The following is a 15,152-nucleotide window of genomic DNA, read 5'->3' as shown; positions in this document are numbered from 1 at the left end:
TGTTGTGTATTTTCGTCTGAAGGGGAAACAAAAGCCATACATATGACCCAGATCTTTTACTCCGTGTATAGTTCACTGACCTGAAACCTCGCCTTTATTATTTGTAGGTGTAACACGATCAAATAAAGCCCACTTTTACACGAGTTGCAGTTTGCACATGCACGGATCTTACCTTGAAGGCGATGTCATAGAACTCGCTGCTGTTGCTGATGGAGGGTCTGCTGGGATGGACCACACCGTTCATCTGAACGATGCCCGGGCTGCTCCGCGCAGCTTTCCCGGTCCCTTTCCCGGTCGGGCTGCCCGAAGACGGGCTGCTGGTCCCGGCTTTGCCTTTGGCAGCCTTCTTGCGAGACATTTCTCAAGATTTCAAAAAAAGTATCTTCGGGGATTCGAGCTGAATCGGAACAACACCAACACAATCTCGGACCTCGATTCCGCACAAGGGATGAAAAGTTGCAGCGGCTGAGAAGTTAAATAAGCAGATTTGTTTTCACCTGCGCGCTGCACGCATGTTCCTCGGTGCCTCTCGACTCTCAAAGTAGGGCTGCAATTGTCCTCGAGATGCAAAAAGCGCTCTCGCTTCCGTTGTTGTTGAGCCGCTTCCTGCTCCTGACAGCTCTCCGTGCAGGACAGCAGCCTCAGCACTGCGCGCTGTGGCCGCACCACTTACATGTGATGTGGCACAAAACTCCACCTTGAGCAAACAACAGTCAGGAGGCAGAGGGAAAGCCTCAAACCCTCATCGTCTTCAACAGTGTAAAGGACTAATGTTGTGGATTTATTGTGGTAACTTATCCGTCGACAAGGTAACTGTATGACCTGTGCAGTAGGACTATCTGGTCATTATGGGGTGGCTGAGGGCGCAGCACGCTGTCCGTGGTGCTGAAAACAGCTGCGCAAACACCAGATCATGAGCAAATGATTCCCCCCAAAAATGAAGTTTGGGGGGAAAACAAATATCTCCATGGTAAGTTTTAAATATGAGATAAAAAATTAAACTTATGAGATATTAGCGATAATCATCAGTTAAAAAGTGAAAATAATTAGATACATTATGACTTTTTATTACATCATTTTTGACCCCATTTCGGAATTTCGGCTTTTTGATCTCTTTTATCTCATAACTTTGACTTTTTATCTCACATGTTTGTCAAAAAGTCGAAATGATGACATAAACATATCATGATTGTGAGATCTCATAATCATGACTATTTCATCTCATAAATTTTACTTTTAATCAAATAATTTGGATTTTGGATTTCATGTTTAAGACTCTTATCTCATAACTTTGACTTTTTATCTCATTTTTGTCTTTTTATGATGATTTTTATGACTTATCTCATAATTTGGATGATTATGAAATCTCATAATTATGACTTTTTAATCTCATGAATTAGATTTTACAATCTAATAATTTAGATTATTAGATTACATTACTGGCAACAATGGGCTTCCATACATCCTCATTTGTGCAAGACTTTTTCTGTGATACTGTTGTGATATTTTCTCTATTTAAAAATCTGGTTCATGGATTTAAACCAGTGTGTTTTAAACCTTCAAAATGAGTTACATATACTGCAGACCAACTCCTACTTCAGTGTGGCACGCATCATTTCTGTTGTTTAGTACTCTGTTGAATGAAGAGGCCTAAGTGAATGTTTTTATGTATTATTATGAAGATGAATGATGTCATTTAATTGTTACTTACTGATTTGTGGCTTTAATATCAAAGATTATCTTCATTCATTAACCTAATGCCAACTTAACTTAATTAGATGTCATCAGTCACACATGAAACATCATCAGTGTGACTTAAAGTTTATGAATGCAGTGCGGCTGTTATCAATACATATAACGCCATGTGATTTTTATAGCTGAATATTATAGAGAATTATTAAAACAAATCACTTTTGTGATATGTTAATAATTAGGAGCTGAACTAATGAATTCATTCAGTCTGTTATTTATATCTGAGAAGCTGGAGGCCAGGACACGATGTGCTAAATACATGCAGCTGGTTAATGTATGTGATCAAAGTAATGTTTTTTATTAGCACGAGCACTGTTGATGTAATGTAGAGAAAAACAACCACCAGCCACCTGTAGAATAAACTGGAGCTGTGATTTCAGTACTGCACCACAAGAGGGCAACATAAGAATATAAGATGGAAAGTCACAGATGAAACAGGGAGAGTAAAGTTCAAGTATCCCTGAAGTCACTAAAAACTGTCAGGGAGGCTAGCTCTAGTTCTGGAGTAATATGAAATGATATGAAATGCATATCACAGGTTTAATTTTCATACACAGTGGGTCTTTGTCATCAGCGGTCGGCCTCTTTATAGGCTGCAGTTGTTTTCAGCTTTCTGCAGCCTCCATCAACAAGCTGGTTGTGATCAGAGCACAACAATCAAAAACATGGTCACTGGCCTCTCTGTGACTCGTACCCACACCCGTTATAATTCATAACATAACTCAGAGGTCTCTCTGTAACATGGAGGAAGTCACTCTGTGGCACCGTCCACATATTGTTTACATTTGCGACAAAGAACAGCAGCATATTGTAATTAGACCCTGATCCTCAGCGGCCAGTAATGAGATGCTGTTGTTTCCCAGCTCTGTAATCTAGTTTGTTATGCAATATGAAATTTGTGTATGATACGACTGCTCCTCTGATCCAGTGCCAGGCTGTCCAGGCTCATTAGAATACGCTCAAAGATCACAGCCCAGGGACCTTGTTTGCTCCCCACAACAGGCGTCTGAAGTGGGCTTGTGTTACCTCTGACCTTTACGATGTGTAGCATGAATAATACCAGGCTAAACTCTTAAAGAGGCAGCGCCATTTAATATATACAAATGAAACAGATCCAACAAAGGAATAAACAGCAGAGCAGTAAACAGGTTGAGAGACATGTCCGAGGGTCTGTGTAGTTCACCTTTGACATGTAAATAAGATTTTCAAGCAAGAGGAAATTACAGCCGAGTCACCAGAATAAAATGTCGACGTTGCACTATTCTGCAAGAGACCACTGTTCAAGAAGGTGTTTCAACAGCTGTAAGCCCAAAAACACTGGATATTTTTAATTAGATGTCAGGACACTTTTCAGCCCTGTTTGTGGCGACAGAACCAGGAAAGTCAAAACATAATCTTTGCTTGCGCTACAGCCCAGTCACGAGGATATAATGTTAGCACTTAATGTTTCTGCAAACCACAGATATGCAAGAGGTTGACGTTTGTACCAGATGTGGCATATCATGGTCATATTAGATGATTATTAGTGGACTTGCACATCTGGGGTTGACGGGAAGGTGGTTGCATGATCAGCCACAAGGTTTCCAAGCGGTGACGACAGTAAATGTCCGTGGGGATATTTTTAGCCGTCTTGTTCGCTGTTTTTGTAGTGACCAAAACTGGGTGTTTTGCACTGGAAGTTGGATCATCTCCAGCTGTTTTTGTGGCGACCAAACCATTTATTTTTCACGAGAAGTGGAACCTTCTCAAGCAATTTTTGTGGCTAACAAAACCCGCCTTTTTTTCTCATGAAGTCAAAGCATCGCTAGCCTTTCTGTGGTGACCAAAACAGGTATTTTAAGCCAAACCATGATGTTTTTCCGAACCCTAACCAAGTGGTTTTTCTGCCTAAACCTAACCAGAACATTAATGGTGTCACAACTAAATTGACCATTAGAAACATAAGGATGCAACATGATAAGAGTGAATTTTCAGTATCATAAATGTAAAATTTCAACATATTGGTTTGGTTGGGAAATTATTGTGCAATGACCTTTAGGGGTCACTTATTTGACCCCAGGACTTCGCAGTTCAGAGGCACTGAGTAATTTGGTTGTAAACACACAGACAGCTGAAGCCTCTGCTTTCTTTCCCTAAATCTGCAGTCTGTCAGCATTTTTCCACACACCACCCATCTCAGTGTAGTGCAAGGAGTGGAGTGTCATTGGTCTGAGGGAATACAAACCCCCAAATCCAGCAAACCCCCTTGCACAACTCCCTCCAACAGCTGAGATTCGTTCTACCCCTAAAGCAGCTGTCTACTGCCGCAACAGCTGGGCATTTTGGAGGGAAGAGGGGACCTGGATCGAGAGGGTCGCTGGAATCCGTCCCTGGTTTCAGAGAAATTAACAGCCTTGTCGTGATGAGTTAAACATGCCAAAAGAGTGTACTGTACATTTCCCGGCAATAATGTCTACGGCAATAATGGCTTGGGTGTGTGCCAACATACATGTGGCAGCAGCAGGCACAGAAAAGGATCTATAAATACAAACTGTGGAGGCAGTTGAGCGAAATCCTATCAAGCAAATGTACTTTTTTGGTACTGTTTTCCTAGTGTGGTGCACTGTAAAGTAAATGTGTGACTCAGCTGTCAAGAATGCAATGAATCACATTATTTCAACATGTTAATTAGGGGCAAATTACAGCTGCCTTTCCTGGGTGAAGGCATCCTTAGAGCTGTGCAATTTCCATGACAATAAGTCAAACAGCCTGGAAAGTGCGGGGTACTCCAAGTGCAATGTACTTGGTCAGGAGCTCGAAAAACATTGTGATTGGGAACATAAGGCAGACAGAAGTGTGTGCCCAGTCTGGTAAGGTCATAACGGCCTCAGGGTCACATCACTCTGCAGGCACACCCAAAGGCCAGGCATTTGTCAGTTTACCCAGGGTCAGGTGCCCCGAACGTGGGCTGGGTGGCGTGCAGCAGCCCGGCCAGTCGCTCAAACCAGCGTCGCAGCAACTGTTGATCTCTTGGCCGCTCTTTCTCTCAGCTGCCCGCGGCCCGAGTGCCGTGAGGAGGGGCCGGGGGTGGGGGGGCATCTTGCCAGCCGCCATCTCTGTTTTTCAGGCCTTGGCGAGAGCAGCCATCAGTGGACTGGTACTGCCTGGCACTTATTCGCTCCCCGAGGCTTCTTAAAAGAGAAAAACATTGTGTGTGTGTGTGTGTGTGTGTGTGTGTGAGAGAGAGAGGGAGAGGGAGACAGAGAGAAAAAGAAAATGGGTGGCATGGGTGCTGTTTTTTATAGCCTTTGAAGAAAAAAAGTTGTATATGACATGTTTTAAGTAGAGTGTATACCTTCACAATATAACTGGTATTGTGTTCACTTTGACTCTACTTTTGACTCCAAAACATATTGATAAAAAAAAATATGATGCATGTCAATAATTGGTCCATTTATTACTTTAATCACTGAACCATGTTTATTGCAATACAGTGGTTCCCACACTTTTTTTTTAATGACACCTTCAAGCGAATTTAAACAATAATTTTCTATCAAATAACAGTGAAAACAATGTGACAATGTGACAATGTGTCGGCTGTCGTAATGAACCTGTGGAGAATTACGAGCTGAATATGCAACTCAACAGCTTTTAAGAGCTTTCAGTGAGTTCCAGCTCGTTGTTTGGCTAGCTGGCTGCAACTGGTTGGTTGGTTCCCTCTCACTACTCTCAGCATCATTTCGGCCACAGCAGGCAGCTGTTTTTAGCAAATAAGCTTTAAAATCCCACTGTCAGCTACCTGCTCAGAACCAAACTGCAGGCAGACACAGATAGCGGCGAGCTGGTGGACATAATCAAGCCTTTAACAGCTAAAGAGACAGACATTTCTCCGCTTTTGTGGTGGAGACCAAAAAAGGAGCTAAAAGAAGAGGGATTATTGGACTTGAATTGAATGATAATTTTGCTCCATGCAGTATGAACTTAAAAGGCGATGCTATGTCAGTGTATTTGGCCAAAATAATTATTTATTTTAGTACATATTCATACACATATGTATATATGAAACAGATAAAGACAGTAAAATAACATAAATACCAATCATATAGCTATAAAACATCCTGTCAAGAAATAATATAGATCAACACACTGCCCATTATACTCTTGTCATAAATTATATGAATGAGACGATCAATATATGTGAAGCAGAACTACATTTTTTCTTTTTATCCATGTCTGTTAAACAACTCAGGACCCCTTAGATGTATCTGGAGAGGTGATGTCTCTCTGAGACCGGGAACCACTGCAGCAAAACATCAAAAATGTTACTTAGTCAGCCACTAAATTAGATGAGATAACATGCTGTCTTGTCAGGACCATTTTATATAAAGTAAATGCAGCTTCATTGCTGCAACTATAACAGTTTGGATTTAATTTGATATAGTTTTTCTTTTTAACTTTTCTCTGCTTCTAAATTTCATCCTGACAGACAAAAGATGTTGCATTAATGTCCTCTCTGGAAAGAGCTTGATGCCTCCATAAACTGCAGCGCACACAAGTGCAAGAGAAAATGCAGAGAAATGAGCCTTTGCAAACACAATGTGTCCTGGTGGCTTGAAATTGCCTTGGCACGATCGATTTCGCTCAATCTTGCCATATTTTAATGTGCTAAACCAATGAAGCCAAGCCCTGACTTCAAATCTGTCAGCATACAAGATTTTTAATTCTCTTTCCTCTGCGCCGTAAAAAAGGTGACACCGTTAATTATTACCTTTCCAAAGACGTCATCACAGCATCTCAGTGTCACACTTGCAATTTCCACCTATGCTTTTAACGCTATTTTCACAGTCGCAGCCTTTATTTTTTCTTTTTTAATTTTGCTGTAACCCAGCAGGGGGTCTGTATTAGTAAGGCCTCGGAGAGCTGTTACAGGGTTTAATCTGAAGTGTTGAAAATAATACATGCCCAACCCTCCCCGGACCCTTTAAAAGATCCAGACATGAGAGTCTGAGCCAGGGTACCAGGATGGAAAAACTCTATGAGGGTAATAATCACTACCAGGGGCCCAATTTTCCCCAATATCTGCTCCTTATTTCAGCCCCTTTATTTATTTGGATATAGGCCCTTTAAGTTGAATTTAATTTGAATCTGCTCTGCATTTTCTATGGATTGAGTTACGGTGCAGGACACTTTTGTTTCCACTTGCAAAAAGATGTCTGTCATCTTAAGAAAGAGGGTGTATTCACAAGTGGTGGGCATGCTATCCAAGGCCCAGCCATAAATCCTCGCTAAGCCGGGGTGCTTCCTGCAAGCGTCAGTGTCACTGTACTCTGTTGCTGCGGTGATCAGATTTATGACCTCGCACATGGTGTCAAAGAGGAAGCATTTGGCGTCGACTCGCTCACAGACACCAAAACATGCAGAGTAAGCACAGGGGTGATTTCACACACCGATCATGAGATTCAGCGACCGAGCTCCAAGTCGGATCCAGTTGGACTGTCGGAGCAAAGAGTGTAGAGCAGACAAAAAGCAGAGATTCACTACAAGGCGTGCCTAAATTACCCACTGCCATTTCAGTCCGCTCTCTGCTCTCAGACGCAGAACAGATTGAGCTTTAGTCGGCCGTAATTTTTCACAGCTTAGAGGAGGCCAGAATAAAGCATGACTCACTGTCCACTTTCTCTCCCGTGCTTGCAAGGACCAGAGGTGGGCACTACAGGTCTGAGCTCAGCTGGAACGACGGCAATAAAAGACGATTACACACATCATATACACACATAAACACACACTCACACACATTACATGCAAGCTGCGGCAGAGAGTGGGCACACAAGCACCAACTGGAGAGAGCCATGGTGAGCGGGAAAAGGTGTGAGCAGGAAAAGTGGTGTGTGTGGGTGAGTGTGAATATGCGAGAGTGTGCGTGTGTATTTGTAGAGTTTTTGCAGTTGTGACAGCTGGGATGAAGGAGTGGAGGCGGCGTGTGTGATTGGAGGAGGTGCCAACAGAGCAAGTGTCTCTTTATTTTCATCACACACAAGTGTGTCTGTGTGTGGATATATGTTCATGAACACTATGTACATCTGTGTTTGTGTCTGTTAATATCGATCTCCGTGGTCGTTTAGTCTGTATGTACAGAACATTCTGATCTGTTTGATGTGAGTGCAATATGGAGCCGTCGAGCAATGTAGACAGACATGTTAATGAGCCTCGTGTTTACATGAGGCATCCATGTTGTGTTGTTCCGGGCATTGTTTACACAGTGAAAAGGTCAATACGCCCAAATCGCAAAGAAAAAAAGTTCTCACTTGCTGTGAGTTTTTATCTATGCATTCTACTTTTGGTGTCACTTGCAAAAGTTTTGAGCAAACCTAACGGTACAACTCTGCAAAAGCACAACAAAAAAAATCTGCTTTCGACACCATGCAGTACAATTACAGTATGGCTAAGATTATAGGGAAAGATTATGGTTACAGCAAATAAATAATGACTGAGGCATGGTTAGTCGAAGGGGCTTTATTGACATAAATATAAGAACAAAACTGACAAAGGATAAAAGTACAATTTGTCCAAATACCTGAACAGCACACGATAACAGTATGAATATTGAGAATATGCTATGCTATGATAAACATAAATATATTAAACTAACTTAACAAATCTACCATGGTAATGCAGTTCTGCATGTGGTTTGTCCAGATGGTGTTGCCATACATAGGAGCAGCTATTAGTTTGTGTTGATAATGCACTTGACTGACCGTGCACCTTCCACATAGGGCTCACTGCTTCCTGACTCGGCCCTGAAGATTGGCTTTGAATGTAAAATCATGATGTGCAGAATCCAGTATTATGGACAGTGGACATGAAAAAATGGTGTCTCCTTTGAAACGATGCTCTGGTTAATGTGGACAATCCACAGACTTTGCTGTGGGCAGTTTTCAACTGGACAATTTCTTTCACTGAAAGAGCTTCCAAGCTTAAACTTAAACTATCTGCACGGTGAGCATTTTCTTCTTGGTCCAGGGTGAGCGAGACTTTGCTTCTGGTTCATTCTGATTAAAGGATGCAGGCAGAAATCTTAGCAGATTAAACTTAAGCTATCAGCATAATGAGCATTTTCTTCTTGTAATATTGGTGAACTTATCATTTAAGGTTTTGCATGTTTTGCACCGGCGTATCTGCTTACTTTGCATGTGATTGTGTGTGTGTGTGTGTGTGTGTGTGTGTGTGTTTGTGTGTGTGTGTCGCGTAGGTGAGGTCACTCCGTCGCTGCTGCAGCACCGAGCCATGGCAGCAGCTGCAGGGAGGCAGGCAGGCAATGATGAGGTCATTCAGCAGGCAGGATTAAGGCCGTGACAACTGGCGCTGCGACCAGTGCCAGTGCTGACCGGGGCAGTTGTGCAGTGGGCACGGTGCTACAGCCCCAGCTCCACACCAGCATTACCCCACTGTTGTTTTTTCATTAGCTTGGTACTGGCCCAGGGCACTTTGCAGCTTGCCAGGCCCACAGCGTGAACCCACAGTTGTTGCAGGGCTTTAGAGGCCGTCTTACTCCACCTCTCTCTCTCCCTCTTCGTCTCTGTCTGTGGTCACAAACTGTGACCACCATCCTCACGGGGAATAAAGGATCAGGTTACGTACCAACACACTCGTTAACTCAATTATGCAAGCCCTTAACGCTTTGATGTGTAGCGATAACTCCAGGATTATTGAAGGGACAGATGCCATCTGACCACAGCAGAGCTTTGTTGCCGCATGCCTCAGCCACAGCCGACGAGAGACGGACAAAATGGACTGGTGAGGGTCAGGAGAAGGGCCACTTATAACCTGGAAGGGTTGAAAGACAAGCACAGGCATGGAAGATATCAGATGAAAGCATCTCACCGACCTTCAAATGTGAGCTTGACATTCTGGGCGTGAAAAGCTAAAGTAGCTTGTAATGGATAAACCAGCTTCAAATTCACACCACCTAACCTAACATCTGCTTAATAGATGAAGGAGTAACAGGATGTGCAACGTGTGGCTTTAAATTAGGTGATTCCAGTCTCCATTTTCAGCTTTTATGCACTTTAAATTCTCCTCCTTCTCCTGCGAAATGATGAAAATGCATAAAACACAGCCGCTCGCCCTTCATTGGTTCCCACTTATTTTTCAGCGGAGCTTGGACGTAAACCTAAAACCATTAGCTGCACCACTGAGACCAATTAGCCAAAACGTGGCCAAACAAACCTTCCCTCGCTTTTACAACATGTTCTCTCATTTTACTCTCCCTTCCTCCAGCCTCTCTCTCTCTCCTTTGTGACAGACCGAGGCAGTTATTTAAGTGTCTCTGGCTTCTTCTGAGCTCCTGATAAGTGATTTATTCATTATGAGCATTTTTGATGCTTTGCAACTGTAGGGATGTTCTCTTATGGCCCGAAGGCCTGACATGTTGATGTCTATCTCCCACATAAGCTCCAGATGTGAACTCACTGGCTTGATGTTTGGTTGGAGGAGCTCAGCTGGAAAACTTTTACAGTCGCTGACCTGAAATAGCCAATGAATATAGAGAAGATGGTGGGCGACACCCTTCAGTTATACATTTGTCGCTGTTTTAAATCAGCTTTTTCTTTTTAAATACAACCAAACTGCCTAATTTTACTGAATATATGTGAATTTTAAACCACAGCAGTCTGAGGACAGTAAACCTTCTCTCCCACTAGGTGGCAATGCAGTTGCAGACTGACATGATAGAAGGGAGACAAACACCTGTGGGATCACAACATCTCACTTCCCGCTCTCTCCCTGCTGTCCTCTAATGTGTCCCAAGTCTGTAAGAACGTGTTATATTGCCATTTAGAAGACAAAGAATAGGATTCACTTTTATCAGGCGAAACAATTTCATTTGTGTTAAAGATAAATGAAAAGGAGGAGCTCCCTGAAGTCTGATTTTGTTGAAAGCAACTGTAACTGCAGAATTGACAGCGTTCTGCCGTTTAAGAGAAAACCTTCGTCAGTATGTTCAGATATGATGCTAGATTTTCTAATATTCCAACTAGCTCCCACAAGTGCTGCATTTGAGCCCAGATTAAGACAATTTACAACACATTTGAATGTTATACAAATAACAAATTGTTATATAAAAGGTATTTAATGAAAGCTCTGAGGTTAAAGCTGGAATTGAAAGTTGAGGGATGCAAATGTGGATCATGGAGAATTCTCCCACTGGGCAAAACATATCCAATAGACATCAATTCGGCGTCTATTGAGTAGCCAGAATGAAGGCTTTTGTGATGTGTTTTAAAAATACGCTATTGACGTCCAAGTGAGATCTTTGCAGGGTTCAAAGTGAAGTCATTTTAGACATCTTTTCAGCTTCAATTATCGATGAGCAAAGGACATAGATGTCCTCTGAACTTTCAAAAAAGACGCTGAAATGACGTCTTTTGGATATGTTTTACTCACGGGGCTGTACCAGTGTCAGCTCTCTTTAGGTCCAATTTCTTTAATTGTATTGAAAGTACAAAAAAGACACAGTCAGAGCAAACTGGCACTACATTTTTTTATTTATTTATTATTTATAATTTTTAAAAACTACTAAAAACACTATTTATCAATACAATTACATCCTAAAACCTGATCTAACAATTAAAACATGTTTCATTAACAAGTGTTTCTGTTTTTCAGTTAAAGGAGCAACATGTAGCAATTGTAGTTTATGACATACAAAAACATTGCTTGCTTTCCTCCACTGGAGACAACAAGGTTTAATGCTGATGAATATAAAGGATCAAACTTGACTGAAGCATTTCCATTTTTTACTATGTGATTTTAAAATGCCGTTCATTTGCATCTATAGTAAATGTGCTCAAAGCTGTAGTGTGTTGTGTAAACATGCTGTCTAACACCTGCAGCTGAGTGACACTTACATATACTGAGAGACGGACCAAAGTGTGGACGGTAATCATATGTGGTTGCAGCATTGATGTATACCACCTGCTCTGCCTGCATCATCCAATGGAGAGTGTGACCACGCTCATGAAGCCTTGTGCTCGTGTTACCAAGACAGAAAACATGGATAAGCACTGATACCCCACGGGAGATGAGAAGTTTTTCCCCTCTTGCACAACGCTGTCCTCACTCTTAACCGTTACTATTAACAACCAACTTCTGAGCAGTGAGCAAAGGTTCTCCGTGACCTTCTCACCTTTTTGGTTTGAGTTCCTGTTCTTAAACTACAGCCAGAAGAACAATAAAAACACTGTTTGATGTTGTTCGCGAGGTCTCTTTCTCAGTGTGCCTGGAAGTCCCCTTCTCCTCCTAACTACCACCAAATGGCGTCCTGTAATTCACAACGTGCATGTACATCATTTGAGAGCAGACTAAACCCAGAAGCCTGACTTTGGGATTTTCTCCACCACATAAAATGAATGCCATATTTAATGTAAATAAATGGGCAATAAAATAACAATAAAAAAAGTAAACAAGTCGGTGTCAGAAATACAGAAAATGAGGACTATAAATCAAAAGTATTGTTAGCCCCTGGAGTGTAATTGACTGGGATTTGGGACTTTGCGGCTAACCATTGTCCGCAGTGTTTACTTAGATCTCACATGGGCACAGAGAAGACGATGAAAGAAGGAAGGAATGATGTCAAACTGGGCTAAAGTAGGTGCTGAGACTAGAGAAAAAGAAGATGGGAAATGGAGGAGACAAAAAAGGATAAAAAAAGTACGCACAGGGAGCGACGAGCCTGGAACCAATAATCTGGTTTCTCTCATCGGGCTGAGGAGGGGAGAGCGAGCGAGCGGCGCCTGAGGACAACAGACCGCATCCTTCCTTCCTGCGAGGCAACGTGGGGACAGGAAGGGCCACCAGAGGGGGTCACTTGGCCAGCGATCCACTTCCTGTCGGGGTCGCCAGGGATCAAGGGATAAGTACATCCAGGTCGCAGGAAGAGCCACCTGTCTGATTTTAAGCCCCCCGAAGTTGACCTCAATGGCAGCCAGGTGGGGATTAGATGCAGGGAGAGGGGGATGGGCGCAGAAGCAGGAGGGAGTCGAGGCATGAGGGGTGAGGTGGCATCATTCTGTGTCCTCCCTTCACAGGCTGCGAGTCCTGAGTTGAAAGAAAGCATATGGGTTTGGAGGTGAGGTAAAGCGACAATATAACCAATCCATCTAACAAGATTCACTGAGATTTATGATCAAATCATTGGAATGGATTGACAGCAGTCCAGTCGCCAGAATTAAATGTTGATAGCTAGAGGAGATGGCTGCCAAGCAAAAGACTATTGTTTGAGATTGGTCTGAGCCCCTTAACCCCAAACCCTAACCCTCAACCTGACCCTCAACCCTGACCCTCTACCCTCTACCCTGACCTAACACTCAACCCCTAACCCTCAACCCTAACTCTAACCCTGACCCTCTACTCTGATCTAACCCTCAACCCCTAACTCACAACCCTTGACGTGGCCCTCAGCCCTCAACTCTAACCCTAACCCTCAACCCTAACTGCTGGATATTTTTAATGAAACAACGGGACAATTTCCAGGCGTGTTTGTGGTGACCAAATCAAAAAACAGGATCTCTATATCTAACCAGACTGTTAGCACAACACTGTCACAACATAAATTGAAACTTGAACATAAAGAAATATAAAGTTAAACATATCAAACATAAAATTTAACATCCATGGTTTGCAGAAACGTACAATGCCAACATTCATTCTGGTGATTTAGTTGTTGACAGAGCATTTTTAATGTTGTCTCCTTGAAGATGAATTAAGGCCTTCTTTGTAACAAAATTATCATTCAAACATGCCCTTAGGAAGCATATAGGGAATTTCCAGAGTCATTGTTGATGTGAAGACAAAGGGGTTATACATCAAAATAATGTGCACTGGATGGAAACGTGCACCAAAGGACTGTGGCACTGAGGGTTAGAAAAGCGGACAAACTTTGCCACTGTGACAGGGAGAATGGGGGGGGGGGGGCTTAAGCCAGCTGAGGAGCATGTGTGTGTGCGTCTACGTGTGTGAGTGTTTGTGTGAGAGTGTGTTTGAGAGTGTGCCAAGCCGACCCAGAAAGCGCTGGCAATTTCCTTGAGATGCAGAGCTTCACCGCACTCCCCAGGGGGAGGCCAAATAAACCTCAGATGTGCGGCAGGATCTGTCCCCTCCTCTTTGTCTCCCCCCCTCTACCTCCAAAGACTACAGAAACACATTAGGCTGAAGACGAAGAAGAGAGGGATAAGAGGACAGGGAAGGGGCGAGGGAGGTGGAGAGGAAAGGGGAGATTTCTGCTGTTTCAATTTTTTAACTCCTTCGCTGTAAGCTGTCATCGTAGCCCGCCCTGGGGAGGTTTGCAGATGTTTATCATGTACAAGAGGGAAGAAAAAAGGAATCATAAATTGTTCCACGATGCATCCAAGGTCACAAGTTCAGACCCATAAAGTACACGAATAACCCTGCAGAGTGTTATTATGGAAGTAAACCTCCATGTCATAGGCTGTGAGATGTAACCTCACGAACCTGTCTAAATCATTTTGGAAGGAGCAAATTGTGCCGGGAACAAGTCTGCCTAAAACTTGCAACCACATTGTTATCACGACTACGTAAATGGACGTCCCAACCAATGCTGAACTTGTTTCTAATCTCAAGTCGTTTAAGACGTATCAGAGGCTGACTCAATCGAGAAATTATGTTGTTTTGAGCATGTAAAGAGAAAAATATGATGTAATCACACCTACATAGCTATCAGTAAATGCCTTGCCAGCACTTAAGGGCCATTTTCCTTTAAATTATACTAAAAAGGGGCCTCTGTCACGCCCATTTGCTAACCTCAATGTGTGCTCTTTAAGGAGTCTGGAAACCCACCACACGACACCAAACCACACACACAGACGCATACACACACCTCTAACGCCCCACCCTGCCCTGAAAGTCCCTTGGTAATATCTATGCGTCAACACACACTGCGGGTAAACAAATACACGCGCCACCAGGACCTTTAACTGTTTACCCACTGCCCATTACCCTCCCTCTGTCCCATGAGAGCTATCCGAGTGGGTTGCTTCACAGCTGAAAGCTTCTTTCATTGCTGTGCTGAGATAATGTTTGTATTAATGGAAGTATTAGTGTTAGTGATTAGGGCAGCGCGATATGGCCTCAAAATAGTAATAATAACTATTTTTTGGGCTATATCCGGACTTTTTAAAAATCTCCTCAAAAGTCAAGGACTCAGACTTATATTTTTGTAAGTGGGTAAAGGCAAACAAGGTTCTTGGGGTTCAAGGACACGTGTCCGTTTGTTTGCGGGTTGGTTTGTCAGCAGGACTTCACAACAACTACTGAATGGATTTCCACGAAACTTGGATGGAGGATGCGTCTCGGCCCAGAACAGACCCCATTAACTTTTGACGCAGATCCAGATAAAGATTTTCATT

General features: G+C 42.9%; 1 protein-coding gene across 1 annotated transcript in view; it reads right to left on the bottom strand.

The window, feature by feature from the left end:
* The window catches only part of LOC311268020 (ras-related protein Rab-26-like), a 55,084-nt gene extending 54,143 nt beyond the window's left edge, over positions 1 to 941 (bottom strand). Inside the window, exon 1 of the mRNA XM_084371347.1 lies at positions 173 to 941. Within this exon, the coding sequence (XP_084227473.1) occupies positions 173 to 358 (186 nt within the window). The 5' untranslated portion in view covers positions 359 to 941. The remainder of the gene's footprint in view (positions 1 to 172) is intronic.
* Positions 942 to 15,152: the final 14,211 nt, after the last annotated feature.

Source organism: Pagrus pagrus, assembly GCF_965226575.1.
Source record: "Pagrus pagrus genome assembly, chromosome: 13".
NCBI classification, from domain to species: Eukaryota; Metazoa; Chordata; class Actinopteri; order Spariformes; family Sparidae; genus Pagrus; species Pagrus pagrus.
Note: the sequence above shows the minus strand (reverse complement) of the source record. Positions and strands in the feature narration are given on the sequence as shown.